Source organism: Pleurodeles waltl, chromosome 7 (genome assembly GCF_031143425.1).
Source record: "Pleurodeles waltl isolate 20211129_DDA chromosome 7, aPleWal1.hap1.20221129, whole genome shotgun sequence".
Lineage (NCBI taxonomy): Eukaryota > Metazoa > Chordata > Amphibia > Caudata > Salamandridae > Pleurodeles > Pleurodeles waltl.
The window spans coordinates 1,460,231,930-1,460,247,782 of record NC_090446.1 but is presented as its reverse complement, the minus strand read 5'-3'; the positions used below and the strand labels follow the sequence as shown (position 1 = coordinate 1,460,247,782).

The window sequence follows — 15,853 nt, the reverse complement described above, 5'->3', positions numbered from 1 at the left end:
TCAAACAGTAGAATTACCAGTGTTCTTCCCACAGCCAGATTCTGTAGCTGAAAGAGCACTACATACATTAGACATCAAAAGAGCGTTAATGTACTACATTGACAGAACAAAACTAATTCGAAAAACAAAACAATTATTTATTGCTTTCCAAAAACCTCATACAGGAAATCCAATTTCTAAACAAGGCATTGCTAGATGGATAGTTAAATGCATTCAAACCTGTTATCTTTAAGCAAAAAGAGAACTGCCTATTACACCAAATGCACACTCAACTAGAAAGAAAGGTGCTACCATGGCCTTTCTAGGAAATATTCCAATGACCGAAATATGTAAGGCAGCTACATGGTCTACGCCTCATACATTTACTAAACACTACTGTGTAGATGCGTTAACAGTACAACAAGCCACAGTAGGTCAAGCAGTACTAAGAACATTGTTTCAAACAACTTCAACTCCTACAGGCTGAACCACCGCTTTTGGGGAGATAACTGCTTACTAGTCTATGCACAGCATGTGTATCTGCAACTACACATGCCATTGAACGGAAAATGTCACTTACCCAGTGTACATCTGTTCGTGGCATTAGTTGCTGCAGATTCACATGCACACACCCGCCTCCCCGGGAGCCTGTAGCCGTTTAGAAGTTGATCTTGAACATTTGTAAATTTGTAAATATATTACTTTAAACTACATTATGTACATACGTATTCACTCCATTGCATGGGCACTATTACTAGCATACACAACTCCTACCTCACCCTCTGCGGGGAAAACAATCTAAGATGGAGTCGACGCCCATGCGCAATGGAGCCGAAATGGGAGGAGTCCCTCGATCTCGTGACTCGAAAAGACTTCTTCGAAGAAAAACAACTTGTAACACTCCGAGCCCAACACCAGATGGCGGGATGTGCACAGCATGTGAATCTGCAGCAACTAATGCCACGAACAGATGTACACTGGGTAAGTGACATTTTCCATATATATATATATATGTTTGATGGCATGTGTAGCTGCAGATACACATGCTGTGCACAGTCCGCCGTCTGGTGTTGGGCTCGGAGTGTTACAAGTTGTTTTTCTTCGAAGAAGTCTTTTCGAGTCACGAGACCGAGGGACTCCTCCCATTTCGATTCCATTGCGCATGGGCGTCGACTCCATCTTAGATTGTTTTTTTTCCGCCATCGGGTTCGGACGTGTTCCTTTTCGCTCCGTGTTTCGGGTCGGAAAGTTAGTTAGAATCTCGGAAAAAAACGTCGGTATTGTTGCGTTCGGTATCGGGTTAGTTAGAACAAATCAACACCGAATTTTGAAGAGCTCCGGTGGCCCTTCGGGGTAATTTCGATCCCCCGTCGGGGCCTGGTCGGCCCGACCGCATGCGACTTCAAGACTGATGGAACGGACCCCGTTCCGCTTCTGTCCAAAATACCGTAACAAATATCCGTATACGGATCAGCATCTGGTCTGTAACTTGTGCTTGTCCCCCGAGCACAAGGAGGATACGTGTGAAGCCTGTCGAGCGTTTCGGTCGAGGAAGACGCTGAGAGACCGAAGAACCAGGAGATTACAAATGGCGTCCACGCCGACAGGTCAACAACGGTTCGAGGAGGAAGAAGAAGCTTTCTCCATCCACGAGTCGGATTCAGAAGAACTCGACGCCGAAGAAACAACAACCGTGAGTAAGACGTCGAAAATCAGGACTCACGAAAAGTCCACAAAAGCCCAGGGGACGCCACCGCCAACAGGCCATGGCTTAACCCAAAAACTAGGTGACCGACCCAAGGCACCAAAAAAGGGCATGCTGGTGTCGAAGTCATCCGACGCCGGTCGTGATACCGCCACACAGCAACCTCGGAGCCGAGACAGCGGCTCCGAGAAACTTCGGCACAGAGACAGCGGCTCCGAAGAGATTCGGCACCGAGACACCGCGCCGAAACAAAAGAAAATTTCTTCGGAGCCTAAAAAGACTTCCGAAAAGGTTTCGGTCCCGAAACACCCAGCCTCGGAGCCGAAAACTAGTTCCTATACAGAGGAACAAGGGTTAACCACCCAATTACATAGATTTGGAGAGGAGCTTCAAGCTGTAGAGCCTGACTACACGCAAAGAAGGCTTCATATTCATGAGGACACAGGGAAGATAACCACTCTTCCCCCAATCAAGATAAAAAGGAAACTTGCCTTTCAACAAGGGGACAAGCCACCACAAGCAAAGGTGGCAAGGAAAACAACCCCGCCACCTTCTTCACCACCACCAACACATGCATCACCAGCAACAACTCCACCACTGATGCACTCACCAGCTCATACCACAATGAGTCAGGATGATCCCGATGCATGGGACCTTTACAATGCTCCAGTGTCTGACAACAGCCCAGACTCCTATCCTTCAAAACCGTCACCACCTGAGGACAGTACATCCTACACACAGGTGGTCGCAAGGGCTGCCGAATTTCACAACGTCACCTTACATTCGGAACCTATTGAGGATGACTTTCTCTTTAACACCCTATCCTCCACCCATAGCCAGTACCAAAGCCTTCCCATGCTCCCAGGAATGCTAAGACATTCAAAACAAATATTTCAAGATCCAGTTAAAGGCAGAGCCATAACTCCAAGGGTGGAGAAAAAATACAAGCCTCCGCCAACAGATCCAATCTATATTACTACACAACTAACACCAGGCTCAGTAGTTGTCGGGGCAGCTCGTAAGAGAGCCAACTCTCATACCTCAGGAGACGCACCACCTCCAGACAAGGAGAGCCGCAAATTTGATGCTGCGGGGAAAAGGGTTGCAGCACAAGCAGCAAATCAATGGCGTATTGCCAATTCACAGGCACTTTTGGCAAGATACGACAGAGCTCATTGGGATGAAATGCAACATTTCATCGAACACTTACCCAAGGAGTTCCAAAAAAGAGCACAACAGGTGGTGGAAGAGGGACAAAGTATCTCAAACAATCAGATACGGTCTTCCATGGACGCAGCGGATACAGCTGCAAGGACAATAAACACAGCAGTCACAATAAGAAGGCACGCATGGCTGCGCACTTCAGGGTTCAAGCCGGAAATCCAACAAGCTGTGCTCAATATGCCATTTAATGAACAGCAGTTGTTTGGGCCGGAGGTAGACACTGCCATCGAGAAACTCAAAAAAGACACCGATACAGCCAAAGCCATGGGCGCACTCTACTCCCCGCAGAGCAGAGGCACATTTAGAAAAACACCTTTTCGGGGAGGGTTTCGAAGTCAATCCACAGAAACCACAGCCGCACAAACAAGACCTACTTACCAGGGTCAATATCAGAGGGGAGGTTTTCGGGGGCAATATAGAGGGGGCCAATTCCCAAAAAATCGAGGAAAATTCCAAGGCCCAAAAACTCCTCAAAATAAACAGTGACTCACAAGTCACACAACCCCATCACATAACACCTGTGGGGGGGAAGACTAAGCCAATTTTACAAACTTTGGGAGGAAATAACAACAGACACTTGGGTCTTAGCAATTATCCAGCATGGTTATTGCATAGAATTTCTCCAATTCCCTCCAAACGTCCCACCGAAAACCCACAATATGTCAAAACAACACATAGATCTTCTAGGACTAGAAGTTCAAGCATTGCTACAAAAGGACGCAATAGAATTAGTACCAAATCTACAAAAAAACACAGGAGTTTACTCACTGTACTTTCTAATACCCAGAATACCAGAGACCAATACTAGATCTCAGAACACTAAATACCTACATCAAATCAGACCACTTTCACATGGTCACGTTACAAGACGTAATCCCACTGCTCAAACAGCAAGACTACATGACAACATTAGATCTAAAAGACGCGTATTTCCATATACCAATACATCCTTCACACAGGAAATACCTAAGGTTTGTATTCCAAGGAATACATTACCAATTCAAAGTGTTGCCATTTGGGATAACAACTGCGCCAAGAGTTTTTACAAAATGCCTGGCAGTAGTAGCTGCACATATCAGAAGGCAGCAAATACATGTGTTCCCGTACTTAGACGACTGGTTAATCAAAACCAACATGCTAAGACAGTGTTCACAGCACACAAAATATGTCATATAGACCCTTCACAAGCTAGGTTTCTCCATCAACTACGAGAAGTCACACCTTTTGCCGTGTCAAACACAGCAATACTTAGGAGCGACAATCAACACAGCAAAAGGGATTGCCACTCCAAGTCCACAAAGGGTTCAAACATTTCACAAGGTAATACAGGCCATGTATCCAACACAAAAGATACAAGTCAGAATGGTAATGAAATTCCTAGGCATGATGTCTTCATGCATAGCCATTGTCCCAAACGCAAGATTGCACATGCAGCCCTTACAACAGTGCCTAGCATCACAATGGTCACAAGCACAGGGTCAACTTCTAGATCTGGTGTTGATAGACCGCCAAACATACATCTCGCTTCTGTGGTGGAACAGTACAAATTTAAACAGAGGGCGGCCTTTCCAAGACCCAGTGCCACAATACGTCATAACGACCGATGCTTCCATGACAGGGTGGGGAGCACTCCTCAATCAACACAGCATCCAAGGACAATGGGACATACATCAGAGGCAGTTTCACATAAATCACTTAGAACTGTTAGCAGTATTTCTGGCGCTGAAAGCATTTCAACCCATAATAACCCAAAAATACATTCTTGTCAAAACAGACAACATGACAACAATGTATTATCTAAACAAACAAGGAGGGACACACTCGACACATTTGTGCCTCCTAACACAAAAAATATGGCATTGGGCAATTCACAACCACATTCGCCTAATAGCACAATTTATTCCAGGGATTCAGAACCAGTTGGCAGACAATCTCTCTCGAAATCACCAACAAACCCACGAATGGGAAATTCACCCCCAAATAATAAACAATTACTTTCAAATTTGGGGGACACCTCAAATAGATCTATTTGCAACAAAGGAAAACTCAAAATGCCAAAACTTTGCATCCAGGTACCCACAAGATCAATCCCAAGGCAATGCTCTATGGATGAACTGGTCAGGGATATTTGCGTACGCTTTTCCCCTTCTCCCTCTACTTCCATATCTAGTAAACAGGTTGAGTCAAAACAAACTCAAACTCATACTAATAGCACCAACATGGGCAAGGCAACCTTGGTACACAACACTACTAGACCTTTCAGTAGTACCTCATGTCAAACTACCCAACAGACCAGATCTGTTAACACAACACAAACAACAGATCAGACATCCAATACCAGCATCTTTGAATCTAGCAATTTGGCTCCCGAAATCCTAGAATTCGGACACTTAGACCTCACACAAGAATGTATGGAGGTCATAAGACAAGCTAGGAAACCTAACACTAGACACTGCTATGCAAATAAGTGGAAATGATTTGTGTATTACTGCCAGAATAATCAAATTCAGCCATTACACGCATCTCCAAAAGATATAGTAGGATATTTACTACATTTGCAAAAATCAAATCTAGCCTTCTCTTCCATAAAGATACATCTCACCGCAATATCAGCTTACCTGCAAATTACTCATTCAACTTCACTATTTAGAATACCAGTCATTAAAGTGTTTATGGAAGGCCTAAAGAGAATCATACCACCAAGAACACCACCTGTTCCTTCATGGAACCTCAACATTGTCTTAACAAGACTCATGGGTCCACCTTTCGAGCCCATGCATTCCTGTAAAATGCAATATTTAACGTGGAAAGTTGCATTTTTGATTGCCATCACATCTCTAAGAAGAGTGAGTGAGTGAGATTCAAGCATTTACCATACAAGAACCATTTATTCAAATACATAAAAATAAAGTCGTTCTAAGGACAAATCCAAATTTTTTACCAAAAGTGATCTCACCGTTCCACTTGAATCAAACGCTAGAATTACCAGTGTTCTTCCCACAGCCAGATTCTGTAGCTGAAAGAGCACTGCATACATTAGACATCAAAAGAGCACTAATGTACTACATTGACAGAACAAAACTAATTCGAAAAACAAAACAACTATTTATTGCTTTCCAAAAACCTCATACAGGGAATCCAATTTCTAAAGAAGGCATTGCTAGATGGATAGTTAAGTGTATTCAAACCTGCTATCTTAAAGCAAAGAGAGAGCTGCCTATTACACCAAAGGCACACTCAACCAGAAAAAAAGGTGCTACCATGACCTTTCTAGGAAATATTCCAATGAATGAAATATGTAAGGCAGCAACATGGTCTACGCCTCATACATTTACCAAACACTACTGTGTAGATGTGTTAACGGCACAACAAGCCACAGTAGGTCAAGCTGTACTACGAACATTATTTCAAACAACTTAAACTCCTACAGGCTGAACCACCGCTTTTGGGGAGATAACTGCTTACTAGTCTATGCACAGCATGTGTATCTGCAGCTACACATGCCATCGAACGGAAAATGTCACTTACCCAGTGTACATCTGTTCGTGGCATTAGTCGCTGCAGATTCACATGCGCCCACCCGCCTCCCCGGGAGCCTGTAGCCGTTTAGAAGTTGATCTTGAACATTTGTAAATTTGTAAATATATTACTTTAAACTTCGTTATGTACATACGTATTCACTCCATTGCATGGGCACTATTACTAGCATACACAAATCCTACCTCACCCTCTGCGGGGAAAACAATCTAAGATGGAGTCGACGCCCATGCGCAATGGAGTCGAAATGGGAGGAGTCCCTCGGTCTCGTGACTCGAAAAAAGACTTCTTCGAAGAAAAACAACTTGTAACACTCCGAGCCCAACACCAGATGGCGGGATGTGCACAGCATGTGAATCTGCAGCGACTCATGCCACGAACAGATGTACACTGGGTAAGTGACATTTTCCATATATAATATATTTTTAAATATAATAAGTCTTACAGTCCTGAGACTCAAACTTAATTCTGCGTCCCCTTTTCATTCTCTGAATGTGGTGCAATTTCAGGTCAATTTCATAGTACTCTTTTATTGTTAACCTATAATGCCAACTGGAAGACCTCTTGTGCCCTCCAAATCAATAAAAGTCATCACTCCTGAGAAAAGATTTATTACATATAAGCTACAAAATGGTGCCAGACTACTGTGATTCTGGCTAGTTAGAGAGCCCAGAGCCATTCTGTAAGGCTCTTCTAGAATGCTATCAAGCCAAGCGCATGGAGAAGAGGGTAGTTTGCAGCATGGACTGCTGTAGATCATGCCTGCCCACCAGCATTGGGTTCGGATAGTAGCACTTGCTTGAATTGGGTAATAAAGGTATTTGTGAGCTCCAATGGTATCTTGCACGCCCACTGGAAAATACCGACTTTACCCTGGCTTTAATAAAAGAACGTTTATTTTTTAAGCATGGATATCTATCTATCTCTCTATCTCTCTATCTATCTACTATAATCATTATATAGTCATTTTACATCTTCTGCACTTAAATCCAGCAGATTTGATCATGGCATGGTTAATGCAACAGTCCATAATGAGGAATATTGTAAATGTATTCGATTCTACCTTGGTGTGTCATTTAGAATGCAGGATACTGCACATTGGAGAGCACATCATGTCCAAACTCAAACTTGTCAGTATGCAAATTAGGCCACATTTCCAAGATTAACACATTACTAGTTTTTGATCTGCAGCATCCCTGTACAGTGGTCTTCAAACTGTGTGACCACCCCTGCAGGAGGTGAATGTGGTGGGGTGTACATTGATGTTACGGAGGGGTGGGGGCACTCCATGCACTAACAAGTAAATACATTTACTGTGTCCCTGACGAATGCAAACATTGCACTGAAAGATAGGTCTGGGATTTTGGGGATGAAAACAGTGCTGTGAACCATGCTGTGATGGGCATATACTAACATGTTTGTCATTCATGTCTTGGTCAGGAGTAGATGTCAAAGAAATGCCTGCAAATTACTGCAATACCTCACTCGTTTAGTTACAGTAAAGGATTATTTCTTTGAAATACCGCTTGAACAAGGGATCCCACAGGAAATGTTTGGCTTTATTTGTTTCACAATTGTAAGGAAATGCCTCCTTGGCATGGTTGCCCCCTGACTTTTTGCCTTTGCTGATGCTATGTTTACAATTGAAAGTGTGCTGAGGCCTGCTAACCAGGCCCCAGCACCAGTGTTCTTTCCCTAACCTGTACTTTTGTATCCACAATTGGCAGACCCTGGCATCCAGATAAGTCCCTTGTAACTGGTACTTCTAGTACCAAGGGCCCTGATGCCAAGGAAGGTCTCTAAGGGCTGCAGCATGTCTTATGCCACCCTGGAGACCTCTCACTCAGCACAGACACACTGCTTGCCAGCTTGTGTGTGCTAGTGAGGACAAAACGAGTAAGTCGACATGGCACTCCCCTCAGGGTGCCATGCCAGCCTCTCACTGCCTATGCCGTATAGGTAAGACACCCCTCTAGCAGGCCTTACAGCCCTAAGGCAGGGTGCACTATACCATAGGTGAGGGTACCAGTGCATGAGCATGGTACCCCTACAGTGTCTAAATAAAACCTTAGACATTGTAAGTGCAGGGTAGCCATAAGAGTATATGGTCTGGGAGTCTGTCAAACACGAACTCCACAGCACCATAATGGCTACACTGAAAACTGGGAAGTTTGGTATCAAACTTCTCAGCACAATAAATGCACACTGATGCCAGTGTACATTTTATTGTAAAATACACCACAGAGGGCACCTTAGAGGTGCCCCCTGAAACTTAACCGACTATCTGTGTAGGCTGACTAGTTTTAGCAGCCTGCCACAAACCGAGACATGTTGCTGGCCCCATGGGGAGAGTGCCTTTGTCACTCTGAGGCCAGTAACAAAGCCTGCACTGGGTGGAGATGCTAACACCTCTCCCAGGCAGGAATTGTCACACCTGGCGGTGAGCCTCAAAGGCTCCCCTCCTTTGTGCCAACCCAGCAGGACACTCCAGCTAGTGGAGTTGCCCGCCCCCTCCGGCCAGGCCCCACTTTTTGGCGGCAAGGCCGGAGAAAATAATGAGAATAACAAGGAGGAGTCACTGGCCAGTCAGGACAGCCCCTAAGGTGTCCTGAGCTGAGGTGACTCTAACTTTTAGAAATCCTCCATCTTGCAGATGGAGGATTCCCCCAATAGGGTTAGGATTGTGACCCCCTCCCCTTGGGAGGAGGCACAAAGAGGGTGTACCCACCCTCAGGGCTAGTAGCCATTGGCTACTAACCCCCCAGACCTAAACACGCCCTTGAATTTAGTATTTAAGGGCTACCCTGAACCCTAGAAAATTAGATTCCTGCAACTACAAGAAGAAGGACTGCCTAGCTGAAAACCCCTGCAGAGGAAGACCAGAAGACGACAACTGCCTTGGCTCCAGAAACTCACCGGCCTGTCTCCTGCCTTCCAAAGATCCTGCTCCAGCGACGCCTTCCAAAGGGACCAGCGACCTCGACATCCTCTGAGGACTGCCCCTGCTTCGAAAAGACAAGAAACTCCCGAGGACAGCGGACCTGCTCCAAGAAAAGCTGCAACTTTGTTTCCAGCAGCTTTAAAGAACCCTGCAAGCTCCCCGCAAGAAGCGTGAGACTTGCAACACTGCACCCGGCGACCCCGACTCGGCTGGTGGAGATCCGACGCCTCAGGAGGGACCCCAGGACTACTCTGATACTGTGAGTACCAAAACCTGTCCCCCCTGAGCCCCCACAGCGCCGCCTGCAGAGGGAATCCCGAGGCTTCCCCTGACCGCGACTCTTTGAACCTAAAGTCCCGACGCCTGGGAGAGACCCTGCACCCGCAGCCCCCAGGACCTGAAGGACCGGACTTTCACTGGAGAAGTGACCCCCAGGAGTCCCTCTCCCTTGCCCAAGTGGAGGTTTCCCCGAGGAATCCCCCCTTGCCTGCCTGCAGCGCTGAAGAGATCCCGAGATCTCTCATAGACTAACATTGCGAACCCGACGCCTGTTCCTACACTGCACCCGGCCGCCCCCGCGCTGCTGAGGGTGAAATTTCTGTGTGGACTTGTGTCCCCCCCGGTGCCCTACAAAACCCCCCCTGGTCTGCCCTCCGAAGACGCGGGTACTTACCTGCAAGCAGACCGGAACCGGGGCACCCCCTTCTCTCCATTCTAGCCTATGTGTTTTGGGCACCACTTTGAACTCTGCACCTGACCGGCCCTGAGCTGCTGGTGTGGTGACTTTGGGGTTGCTCTGAACCCCCAACGGTGGGCTACCTTGGACCAAGAACTGAACCCTGTAAGTGTCTTACTTACCTGGTAAAACTAACAAAAACTTACCTCCCTCAGGAACTGTGAAAATTGCACTAAGTGTCCACTTTTAAAACAGCTATTTGTCAATAACTTGTAAAGTATACATGCAATTTTTATGATTTGAAGTTCCTAAAGTACTTACCTGCAATACCTTACGAATGAGACATTACATGTAGAATTTGAACCTGTGGTTCTTAAAATAAACTAAGAAAAGATATTTTTCTATACAAAAACCTATTGGCTGGATTTGTCTCTGAGTGTGTGTACCTCATTTATTGTCTATGTGTATGTACAACAAATGCTTAACACTACTCCTTGGATAAGCCTACTGCTCGACCACACTACCACAAAATAGAGCATTAGTATTATCTATTTTTACCACTATTTTACCTCTAAGGGGAACCCTTGGACTCTGTGCATGCTATTCCTTACTTTGAAATAGCACATACAGAGCCAACTTCCTACAACAATGCATATGTTTATTGTGGAAAATTGAAAGCCAATACTACACATCTGTTTTGTCTACATTTGATAAAGGATGTGCTGCAAGCCTAACTGAAATTCCCCAGCATTATTTTACTTATTAAGCTTTTTCTGCAATAAATGTGAGATTTTTTTTTTATCATTTTGGGTCCTCGAAGAAAATATTTTAAGCAAGGGGGTAAAGCACTGAAAAGTCTCAAGACCATTGTTGTATTCAGGTGCACACTTTTGTTTTCATTTGCTTGTCCACCAGTGTTTCACAAATACAGATATGAAATAGGTCTTTAATGCAGGTTATGAGCCTGCCATTCCCAGGATGGTATCAGGCCCAGTTTGATTTCAAGCATGACATAACACTATGTCCGTATTTCATCCATGAATCCAGTAAATAGCCCATTTCTAAAACCAATTCCTGTGTTGGGCAGCACTGGGAGACAAGTCCCACTGTCGCCATTAAAGGGCATAAAGTAAGCCTTGCCTGTGACAAACTGACTCTAGAAAGGTCACAATTGTTGCGATGAGGCTTTTTCAGTGTGGGCCAAGGAATTGATCTTAGTACTTGGAGATGCTCGATTGGTCGGTCAATTACCTGATTCAGGAATATTCCTACAAATCCACCATTTTTCCCCTTCCTCTCACTTCTTCTAATTTTCCTCCTGCTTTAGCTATTTCTTCCTTCCTTCGTGGTCTTCTACCATCTTGCAGTTCTTCCATCTTTCTTCCCCCCTTTCTTGCCTCCCTTCACTTACCTTCTTTGTCTCCTCATTGGTTTCAGTTTCCCGGAAGCATGGCAAGCTAGTGGGCTTCCTGCGCACCTTCATGAAGTCGCGCCCTAGCAAGCAGCGGTTGAAGCAGAGGGGGATCCTGAAGGAGCGCGTTTTCAGCTGCGACTTGGGCGAACACCTGCTCAACTCTGGCAACGATGGTAGGTTGGAACAGGGAAAGCACTAGGCCGAGCACAATAGACGCCAGCGCACTCATCTCAGTGTTTACACCTGAAAGCTGTGGTGCAGGCGCATATTACCAGTATATACTTTGTGCTGTTGAATAATCTTCTTGTGCCTTAATACTTGGGTCCGAAAGGGACCACTCCATGACATCAGGGCCACTGGAATTGTGCGGCAGAAGCGTTGTTTCCGTGATTATGGATCTGCTGCATTTGCCACATACTTTATTTTAACAAAAAGAAAAGAATACTTTCTACCTTAAACGGTCCAAAAGTTACTAAAATCACAGGACACGTGTTGCTGCACAGTGGAAGATCTTTTGCAAAGGTTGACTGGTCACCGTTCTACTGCTTATTGCTATGTTTGGGAGTTAACCAGAGATGCAGCCTATGCCCAGACCATGTTAACAAGTGTAAAAATGACAAAATAATGAAGTAATGTCAGAAAATGTGACACATTATGCTGCATAATTTACCTTGCAGCATAATTTTGTCAACCCTGCTGCTTAATTTGGCCGTTTCCTGCCATATAATTCCCTTGGCACTGCATGACACGCTTCTAAAATATAGAAATTAATTGCGAGTCCATGATGAGACATAAAAGCAAGCCCCATCCCAAGACTGTAACCTGCCACAAGGGCCATGGCGATAAAGTGGTCAGAAGGGGCAGACAGTGCTTGAGTGGGCAGCGGATTTTTTATATGTCCACTTTTGGAGATGATATCTCCTATTTTACCTGTCAGTTGCAGATGAGTGTTAAAATCTTAAATTTTGTTTCCAGTTGGTGGGAGTGGCCTTTAATTCTTTAGAGTGAAACACCTTGATTGGCCCTAAATGTCTTCAAGGGTTTTAAGGAAGATTTGTCCTAGTTCGAGCACTCAGTGTCTTCCCTATACTTTTGCTAGGGGAGAAACATACAGTATATTTCTCCAGGAAAGGTTCTTCAGATTAATAACCCTAGAATGTTTCCTATTTGCCAAGCTGGACCTTGAAAACATTCTAATTTATAATTTTACAATCTAATATTTTATTTCTCCCTACTCTTTTAGGTATGCCATAAAACAAACTAAACAAGTACCCCCCGTTTCTGTTGGTGGTGGTGTTTTGAACTGTTTTTGTTTCTCATTCTCAAAAAAGATTGTTTAAAAATGATAAGAAAAAATAGTTTTATAAGACATGAAATTTCAATCTTTATCTATACACACTAGTGGGGCGGTTGTTGAATAATGGGCAGACTGTGGCAGAGTAACATACACCATGCCCAGGTAGAGGACACCTGCTTTTATTATCCTGAAACCCAGATCCTTACCTATTACAAAGATAGCACGTTCAAGCATGACTGTCCCAGCCCTAACTCCCACCCTCTGCTCCAGTCCCCCAGGTCCTCCGCTGCTGCTCTGAGTTCATTGAGAAACATGGGATCGTGGATGGCATTTACCGCCTTTCGGGGGTCTCCTCCAACATCCAGAAGCTCAGGTGGGTCCAGATACACTGAACGTTCCTGGAACGAGGTTGCTAATTTTGTTATTTCCACAAATCCACTTACGCTCGTCCTCCTTTTTCTTCTTGTTCATTGTATAACTCTTAGGGGAGAGTATTTTTACACCTGGAGATATGGGACTAGAAAATGCTTGCTCACCTTTAAAAATGTGTTCCCTCTTAAATCCACCCTGTCCTCTCCGAATGTCTCTTCCTCTCACGGTCGGTCCCGTCTTGCTTCCTCTCTTCTCCCCCCCCACCCCCTTGTTTCTCCTGTCTCTCTAATCCTCCTTTGCATCTCTCGCTCATCGCTCTCTTCCTCCGTCACTCTTTCCCACCTTCTCTCAACCTCTTACTTTTCCTCTGCTTTGACTGCTCAGTTTCTTCCCTTCGGCTCTGTGCTCTCTCTCACATCTTTCTTGGCTTCTGTCCTCTGGTGTTTTTTCCTCCTCCACAGTTTATTTCCTCTCTTTTATCACTCTTCATTTCTGCTATTTCCATTCATTCTCTACTTGCCTTCCACTCCTTTCGAACCTTTCTCCATCGCTCTTCCTGCTTGCTTCCTGCTTCTTCGGTACCCTATATACCCTCTGCTCTTATTGACTCTCTTCATGTTCCCTCCTCCATTGTAGGCATGAGTTTGACAGCGAACGAATCCCTGACCTAACGAAAGACGTGTACCTGCAGGACATCCATTGCGTGAGTTCACTCTGCAAGCTGTATTTCCGAGAGCTGCCCAACCCACTGCTCACCTATCAGCTGTACGACAAGTTTGCGGTGAGTACAAACTTAGGGGTGCAGTGGGCCCAGAGAAAGGGAGGGGTGAGACAAGGGGCTGTCACTATATGTCACAGTTTCCCAGCTGTAGAAATCAGAAACAACCTTAAGGATGACACTTTAGGGTGTGGCAGGCCGTTCAGTATAACACTTGATGTACATTGCTTCATGAACTATAACCAACACTAAGTGGTCCAAAGTGATTTTGACTAAAGTGTTAATATAGTTCTATATTATATACATTATATACTTGTAATACAAATAAAAGTGTAGTGGTTACTAATTATGCCCATCCATTTGCAGTACATTTTGGGCCAATTTCATTAGGAGTTCAAGGACTTAAGATATAAATATAGCACACATTTAAGGGCCTACTAGGATTTAAATCTGTGTCTATACCCACTAAACCATCAGCCTTTACAACCACTCCTGTCCCCACCACACCAGCCCTGCCTTCACTGGACCCCATGCCCACCACGCCTACTCCAAAGGATGGCAACCCATCTGCACCACTCTCACGCATTCTGAGTACCTCCACCTCTTCTGCAACCTTCCTAGGTTCTTGGAAATACTCAGTGGACTCTTCATCACTTACCAACTACAGACTGATCTCCCTCCTACCATTCCTAGCCAAGGTCTTAAACAAAAATCGACAGATGCCTCACTGAATACCTCAGTGACCAGCAACTCCTTAACACCACTCAATCTGGTTTCAGACCCAACCACAGCACTGAAACCGATCCCATTGCCACCTCCTACACAACATCGGAATCCAAGGGCACTCACGCCAGTGGATCTCCTCCTTTGTGACTGGAAGGACTCAGTCAGCCTGCCACTGTACACTTATGACGTCCATAACCAATCCTTCCTGAGCCCCACCCTCATCGACGCATACATGATCCCTTTAGCCGGATCATCCCCTCTCATGGCATCAGCATCCTCTCCTACGCTGATGACGCACAATTCATTCTCTCCCTCACAGACAAGACACCTCGTACCCTGATCAAGTTCAATGCCTGCATGTCTGCAATCACCCTCTGGATGAAGACTGTCTGTAGCTAAATACCCACAACAGAGCTAGGCCTGACACCCACACGAAGAACCTCGGGATAGTCATCGACCACAAACTCGACATGACCGCCCAAGTCAACACAGTCACCGCCTCATGCTTCGATACCCTGAAGATGCTGAGAAAGATTGTCCAATGACCGCAAATCATAACCAGGAAGACGGTCACGCATCCCCTTGTCACAAGCATGCTGGAGTTTGGGAACACCCTCTACGCCAGGATCAATACAAATTCGCCAAAAGGCTGCAGGCCATGCAGAAACGGTTGCCAGAATCGCTCCCAACCTCGACCGCCACAGTCCCATCACGTCACACCTGTAGGAGCTCCACTGGCTCCTCATTCACAAACGTACACATTTCACACTGCAAACCCACACTTTCAAGGCACAACATAACACTGGCATAGTGTACCTCAATAATCGCACCAGCTTTAACAAACTTTCCAGGCGCATACACTTGTCTGGACTTGTGCTTACACACATCCCATGCGTACAGAAATCCAGATCTGGCGGTAAAGCCTTCTCCAGCATTGCTCCTAAAGCGTGGAATGACCTGCCTCCACACATAAGAGCTTCTTCCTCACTTCTTGAATTTCGCAAGAAGCTGAAGATCTGGCCTTAGGTTTGACTAGACTCACATTTGCTTCGTGCTAGAATGCCCCCTGTTTACAAATCTGCATGACATACCCATACATGGAACAGTTACAAATCTATTTACAATACTTGTTAGTGAATATTGGGATGGCTTTTACCCATAAACAATAAGAACAATTCAATACTTCTCGTTCCCTATGTGAAGATAAGACTATCTAGCTAGAAGGAACTTAATCTTCTAAGAGTGGAAACATTTTATTTTTTCA

General features: G+C 45.2%; 1 protein-coding gene across 4 annotated transcripts in view; it reads left to right on the top strand.

Annotated features, from left to right (window-relative positions):
* ARHGAP33 (Rho GTPase activating protein 33) overlaps positions 1 to 15,853 on the top strand; it is a 293,765-nt gene that overhangs the window by 204,876 nt on the left and 73,036 nt on the right. For all 4 annotated transcript variants that reach the window (XM_069201127.1, XM_069201126.1, XM_069201128.1 and 1 more), the window contains 3 exons: positions 11,500 to 11,649; positions 13,044 to 13,146; positions 13,782 to 13,926. In XM_069201127.1, the coding sequence (XP_069057228.1) occupies positions 11,500 to 11,649; positions 13,044 to 13,146; positions 13,782 to 13,926 (398 nt within the window). The remainder of the gene's footprint in view (positions 1 to 11,499; positions 11,650 to 13,043; positions 13,147 to 13,781; positions 13,927 to 15,853) is intronic.